A 7,437-nucleotide genomic window follows, 5' to 3' on the forward strand; every position below is an offset into this window, starting at 1 on the left:
TAAAACTTTTATTCAGCAAGGATGTGTTAAATTGAAAAGTGATAGCAAAGATTTATATTGTTAGAAAATATTATATTTTGAATAAATGCTGTTCTTTTTAACGTTTTATTCATCAAAGAATCCTGAAGAAAGTATTGCAGTCTCCAAAAAAATATTAGGCAGCACAACTGTTGCCAACATTGATAATTCTAATAATAAATCAGCATATTAGAATGACTTCTGAAGGATCATGATCAAACTTGCTGCAGAAAAGCATCCTCTTGGTCTATGAAAAGGGTCTTTTGTCATTCCTTCATGAAAACTCATATTTTTAATGAACCCATTGAATAAGTTCACAAAACCGGTCTGAGCAATTTGTTCCCAAATCGAACAGAATTTGTTTTAGAAGAGCGGTTTAGGATCTCATTAAACAGAAAACAGTCTTTTTTAATGATATGATTTTAATAAGTAATATTTTATTTAAAATATGCAGTACCATTCATGTCACAAACTCTTACCGCCCACCATGGAAGGAGCCTGCCGATTTGGGTCCAGCTGCTCCTGCTCACTAGATACCCAACAACGGGATCAGCCACGGCATCCCAGGCATGACTGATAAACTGAATCAAAGACACAAAAAAAGCCTCCATCTGCACACCAAACAAGAGCTAAACAGAGAATTGAGGGTAAATACGAGAATATATACGGGAGATTCCACTAAAGAGATGAGGTTGCTGCGATTAAATGCTTCTATACAAGAACAAAAAAAAAAATCTCAGACATAACTTTAGTACACAAGGCAGTTACCTTAAGGTAAGTTAACTTAAAATTAAATGGATTTGTAAGTACTCTTTCCTCTTGAAAGTGAAACTACACTTTCATTTAAAATATGAAAATCCCCCAAATATTTTTTTTTCCATTGATAGCCATTCAAAATTGGCAAGGTTTTATGACAACTTTAACAAATGTTTCATTATATTTGAATAGATGTTTTTGCAATGCCATATTCTTGTTTGGAGGCTCATAAAAGTGTGAAACGGGCTTACATTGTTCCATATTTCTTAGCTTTTTCCAGGTGTTATAAACCTTCTTGGTTATTCCAAGGGGAACAAAGTTTATTTACATAGTATTCCATCAAAATGTAGTAACTTGCTCCATCTCTGAAATGACCTCGTTTTTGAGCTAATGTCACTTTGGCTGCACTGGCGTTTAAAAAAATATTTTAAACCAATAACGATGTAGTTTTTTAGGAATTATTTGAGCAATTCTGGTCACTTACACGATCCAGTCAAGTCCTGACCTACGCTTTTTATCTTTTTTCAAATTCACATAGAAATACAAAACATCATAGGAGTCAAACTGGTTGTGAATGTGTTTCATGTTGACTTTTAACTGAAAAAATAGGAGGGTGGGCTTCAACAGAAGGAAATGGTTTTATTAGATTAATATACAGAATACTGGGAGACTGAAGTAGAGCAGATGGCAAATGCAAGTATGGTCTGCAATAAGAATGCATTTGACTGTATAAATATAAATCATTAAGCCGTCGTTGGACTATAATTCAGCCAAAGGTGAGGAAAGGCAGATTCTTACCTGTACTACATCTAACAGAAAGATCTGTAGTGAAAAACCCATAGCAATGTTGGTCATCTGATATGGGACACCACCTACTGCATAACACAGCTTTGTGGAAAGGGGAAGCCTCACCTTATTGTGAAGACACAGAAAGATCGAACAAAGACAGAGACGTCAGCCTCTTAAAAAATGAAAAAGCATACAAAAGTTTAAAAGAGGTATGCTCTGTATGGATGTACTTCCAGAGGTTTCTTGTCTTTCTCTGTTGCCATATTCATCACTGATGCAAGTGAAAACACTCTGTTCGTTATCTAGCCGTGTTGTAGCAGTCGGCATACTGTGGTCAGCGAGCGCTGTGTTGATTGTAAGCTATCTTGCAGCCTGATTGGTCTTTGTGGTCTGTTGTTTTGATCTTTAATCATAACCGGTTCGCTCGTGCCTGTTGAATACTAAGTGGAGTGAAAGCAGTGAAACTAGTCCAGCTGAATGCTGATTTCACTGATCCTCCCACAGGTACAGCACACTGTAACTAGAGCTGCTGTCAGGCACACAGGGACTACTTTAAGTAAACACAATTTAATTTAATAATTAATAATAATTTATGCATTTAGCAGACGCTTTTATCCAAAGCGACTTACAGTGCATTCAGGCTATACATTTTTTACCAGTATGTGTGTTCCCTGGGAATCGAACCCACGACCTTTTGCACTGCTAATGCAATGCTCTACCACTGAGCGATCACCTACAATTTGTAGAACAACATTGATTTATTTTTTAATGAATAATTTTTCATTATAAACTTTCATTTGTTGGGTTACTTTCTGGATTTAGAGAAAGTATTTCAGTTAGAGGCAAAAATCCTAAGAATGTCAGTATATCAAGAAGGATCTTATTCCATTCTTAAAATCTTATGGCATATTATGTAAATTTTTAATGAATTTTTAAATTATTGTATTAGGTTTTGCTGAGGGATTCCAGTGGGAGCTACTGGAGTATTTGAAAATATCAAAATTGAAGCATAAATAGACGTATTTAAAGTGATTGAATTCATAGTTAGACGTAGTTTAGTAGTTAAAACGTAACATTTTCAATACAATTTTTAATTACCATTTTTAAATTGTATTTGACTGTTTCAATTAAAAATAACATTGGAGTGTTTATTGCAACTTTATTTTAGATACTATTATAGTTTTATCAATAGTTTGAAATTTTTTTTTTTTTTTTAATTAAAAGTAGTACTTTTGTTTCATTTAGTCATTTTTATCATTTGTCATTTTTTTAAAAGTCTATATAGTTTCATTTTCAGTATATAGTTATTTTAGTCCATCAAGTTAAACTAAATACAAATTTGAAATGTTCCTTGACAGCTAGCTGAAATAAAATGTTTTAAAGGAGACATATTATGCCTCTTTTTACAATATGTAATATAAGTCTCTGGTGTCCCCAGAATGTGTCTGTGAAGTTTCAGCTGAAAATACTCCACAGATCATTTATTATATCATTTTGAAAATGCCTATTTTGAGTGGAAGCAGAAACACGCTGTTTTTCGGGCCTGTGTCTTTAAATGCAAATGAGCTGCTGCTCCCCGCCCCCTTTTCCAGAATAGAGCTGCGCCATTACAGCTCGGACCTGCTGAAACACATCTGTTTTCGTTCTGATTATCATGTTTATCGTGCTGAAATCATGCGTTTTAAACCATACGAGTTAAAACTTCTGATATATACGGTTTTCTGAGCGCACACATCCGAAGCACACGCACAGAAAGCGGCTGTCACAGCATGCGAGTACTAAACTAAGTTCTCATTCACACACAAGTTTACGTTAAAAACACACACGAGTTACAAAAACAGTTGGTTATGTCTGTGAAGGTAAACAGCTGGGAAATAAATCGCATGATTATTTTAGATCTGTGTGGCAGCAGCAGTAAATAAATCAACTCTGAGGCTGGGACTGTAAATGTTGTTTTGTGCTCGTCTGTGCAGCCAAAGACAGAACAGTTAGCATGTTTTGCTCAAACTTTCGCCATGGCATTAGAGCTGGTACATCGTGGGTGTAAACTTACAGATTAAGGGGCGGTAATATTATAATGAGATCCCTTTGCCACGTCACCAAGGGAGCGAAATCAGACGTGCTCGTTTTCTCAGACGCTTGCAGAAAAAGGCTTCCCAAAACAAAGTTACTGGGTTAATCTTTTTCACGTTTCCTTGGTTGGTAGATGCACCGGGGACCTGATTATAGCACTTAAAACCTGGAAAAGTCAGATTTTCATGATGTCACCTTTAATATTTTATTTTATTTCAGTTAATATTTACTGTATTTCAAGTAACAAAAAGTATTTTATTTTCTTGTATGGTTTTACTTTTGGTTAACTATAATAACCCTGTTCGGACGAGTGTATAAATACCATGCACCAGAAAAAAAACAAAAACAAAAAAACAATGTCTTTGTCAAATAATACAGTTACTTTATAACTACATACTGTCAGTTTAATATATAGTTCACAATGTTTAATCATAAAAACAATAAAAATAAATAGTTGTTTATTTTCCATTTATTTATTATTAAGAACACAATCAAATATTCATCTAATAAATTATCATAATGATCATAATTTGTCAGTTGTACACTATAACAGTACATTATGGGTATAAAAGTGTGCATTATATAGGGAATTAAATAATTTATTTAGAATTTGTAAAATGGCTGGCACCTATTATTGTGACATTACATCGATCGACAGCGATTTACAGTAAGTTGGAAACGGGAATTACATGGTTCTCTTTAATGTTGGAGAAGCAACTTTGAAACTGTAGTTTGTCGTGCTACAATTTAAAGTAATTCAGCTAAAGCCGTGTCCACAGGAACCCAGTTTCACTCCTGTGTGACCCATGAAATGGAAAGTTACAGAGATTAGTTTTCATCACTTTCCCCTTGAACAGAAAACTTAGTCCCAGGTTGTTTGTAGACGCTTGTACCATTCACAAACTATTAAGAGATAGATGGGTTGGGCACAAGAGAAGGTAAGTGTTTCCACAGCTTTGATGGAAATACAGAGGTTAGACGCAAGGTTAAAACCATGTTCTAAAAAAGTAACTACATCCCCCACATTCTTCCTGGCCATAATAACAGGAAATGATGATAAAGTGAAAACAGAAGAAAAAAAAAACGTTGCGAGTGCGACCTTCAAATACTGTATTCTTTTAAATGTTATTTTTATGCCAGAGGAAACACCAGTTTTGACGCCACCCCAATTCAAGCAACTGTATTTGTTACAGTCCAGACTGTTACATAGTATACAATAACAAAACAGAAAAGCTCTGGGGTAAATTCATTTTTATTCCCATTCTTTAAGATCAGTTTTCTAAAACGGTCTATTTGTCAGTACAACACAACACTGGTTTTTGGACTGCCATTTGTTGACAAACATCTTAACAGATCAAATCTGCTCACTTCTGCTCAAATCATACAAAAAATATGTTGTGTACCATTGCATTCAGTCTACCAAATGTTACCAAAACATCAAAGTTGTACCCCCTTCTGTCTCATAATACTCATAATAAAGATCTGAGGCAACTGAGTCAACCAATTAGTTTTAAGATTTTGACAAACAATAGAAATATTCACATATTATTTGTCATCACGACACAAGATACAAGATATTAAAACAAGCAATAAAGCTTAGCTGCAATAAGGTCCACAGTAAAACAAATTATTTTTTGGATGACACAAATAACTTTGCATTCATCAATTTTGCATATCTCCACCAAAACTCCTGCCATTGTTTGATTTGGCCTGTCAAGTACAGCCTGTCATTGCTGAAAAAGACAACAATGCAATGGTGGTCACCATAACAATGCAACCATGCATGTGTAGTTATTGTTTTGAGAACACGGGTGTTTACGGTAAGGCAATTGACAACGATGCGTAAGCTATCATATATGACATGTACAGCAGATTCAACTAGACAACTTTAAAGTATACAGATAAGCGACAAAATTCTAAATGGGAAAAGTAAGCATTTTGTACTACATTTCAGTCTGGATAGTGGTTGTTTGTTAGTCCCTTGTTGTCTGTTACATATCGGCCACTTTGGGACTCTCTTTGGCCTGGCGCATCCCATAAAGCCACTTGATCACTCGAGCATTTCTCTCAATGACGGAAACACCATAAACAGGACGTTCGTCTTTTGCTGCTGCTTCTTCCTCATCTTCACCCTCAGCCGAACGTTCGGATGCCGGGGCACTGGCGCTACGTAGACGTGAAACGGACACAATGTCAGAACCCGGTCTTGCTAACTCCTCTAAATCCGATGGGTCAAGGCCACAATAATTAAAGAAGCGCTCAAGCTCTGCTCCTGCGCGTGAAAAGCAGTCGCTGACGTCCGATTTTGAGCGTGTCAGTGAAGGACGCTTCCTGGAGCTTGTTGAGGAGATGCGAGTGATGGCTGGAGATGGCGGAGACTGGAAGTCATTTTTGGCTAGGGGTGAATCAATGGAGTTTGGAGCAAGTGGGGTCGGTGAGGGACATGATAATGGTTCTGTGTTTGGTTTTATGGGGAGGGGTAGAGGTGGGCTAGTTGGGGATTTCAAAGGAGGTGAGGTTTGCGCAGCACAGTTTGGTGGTTTAATAGGTCCTCTGGTGACTTTTGTTTGTGGGACATTGTGGAGCCTTTTGAAGTCAGTTGGTTGCTGATTTGGCTGCATGTACGGTCTAAGCAAGCGCAGAAGTTGCATTGGGACCTGCGGCATGGTCTGTTGCACCAGTGAGCGGTTCTGTAGCTGTGGTCTACCGGCCATCCTCATCTGAGGTAACTGGGGTCTGACGTCGACTCTCCGCACTGTCATGGTAGGACATCCGCTTGCCCCTGAGGCTTCTACTGCAGCTTTTCCTTGACTTGCAGAAGTCGACCCCAGAGAAGGTTCTTCCAGTGTTGGAGAAGTGGCCTTGCATGGATCTGTAGCATCTTTCTCATTGCTGCTGGGTTGTGTAGAAACCACTGGAACTGTGGCATCACTGACTCCATCAATCAGCTTGCAAAGATGTTCCAGGTTAAGGGGTGGCGTCTCAGACTTTGTGGGTCTCGCAGGGATCTTCCTTGATGGCTGTTGAGCAACTTGTACATTCTGGCTGTTGTTGGCGGGAGAAATAACTGGCTGCTGCTTCTTCAAAACCACCTGTTGGCTCTTGACGTACTTGGCCTTGTCTGCTTCCAAACGTTCCACTGCACTTGGTTTGCGTATCCCAGGAGATGTTTTGACTGGACAACTGGACTCTGCGTTGCGACTTGGAGTGGCAGGAGCTACAGCCAGCCTTATTATTCTCCGTGAAGACGGCTGGAGAGTGTCAGTTGACATCCTTGGAAATGAAAAACTTCAGCTGTTTCTTTTTTTTCTGCACTGGTTTGCTCGGAAGTAGATGAATGGACTTATAGACAGAGTATACTTCCACATCCATGGGTTAGATTCATGCTTTAATACCTGGGGGAACAGAAATATTATGACAAACAGACAATTGCAACCAGACATCATGCTAGACGGTTTACTCTTCTATGCACACACGATTTTAATGACTTTGCAATAGTTTTAATAAGTTTTTTTTTTCTTTTCATTTGCTGAAGAAAATGTGAGTGGTGCTTGCCTGCGCAAGTCACTAACCACAATGTTAGGGCGTTGTTTGTGGATGGTTGCCAGTGCATTGCAATGTATATCGGGTTTTTAGAATGTGGCTGGGTTTGTTGTGGCTAAAGAAGATATTTTGAAGAATGTGGGTAACCAAATAGTTTTTGGTTCTCATTGACTTCCATAGTATTTTTTTTCCACCCTATGGAACCAACATCTGTTTGGTTACCCGCATTCTTCAAAATATCTGCTTGTGTTCAGCAGA

At 37.8% G+C, this 7,437-nt stretch overlaps 1 protein-coding gene and 1 pseudogene across 1 annotated transcript in view; both read right to left on the reverse strand.

The window, feature by feature from the left end:
* The window catches only part of LOC107678368 (sodium-dependent lysophosphatidylcholine symporter 1-B-like), an 8,817-nt pseudogene extending 6,927 nt beyond the window's left edge, over positions 1-1,890 (reverse strand).
* A 2,982-nt stretch (positions 1,891-4,872) lies between these two features.
* Positions 4,873-7,437, reverse strand: part of LOC107678459 (protein FAM110A-like) — a 6,321-nt gene continuing 3,756 nt past the window's right edge. Inside the window, exon 3 of the mRNA XM_016473734.1 lies at positions 4,873-7,031. Within this exon, the coding sequence (XP_016329220.1) occupies positions 5,628-6,908 (1,281 nt within the window). The 5' untranslated portion in view covers positions 6,909-7,031 and the 3' untranslated portion in view covers positions 4,873-5,627. The remainder of the gene's footprint in view (positions 7,032-7,437) is intronic.

The sequence above is a fragment of the Sinocyclocheilus anshuiensis genome, unplaced genomic scaffold (genome assembly GCF_001515605.1).
Source record: "Sinocyclocheilus anshuiensis isolate Anshui unplaced genomic scaffold, SAMN03320099.WGS_v1.1 scaffold112, whole genome shotgun sequence".
Taxonomy (NCBI): Eukaryota; Metazoa; Chordata; class Actinopteri; order Cypriniformes; family Cyprinidae; genus Sinocyclocheilus; species Sinocyclocheilus anshuiensis.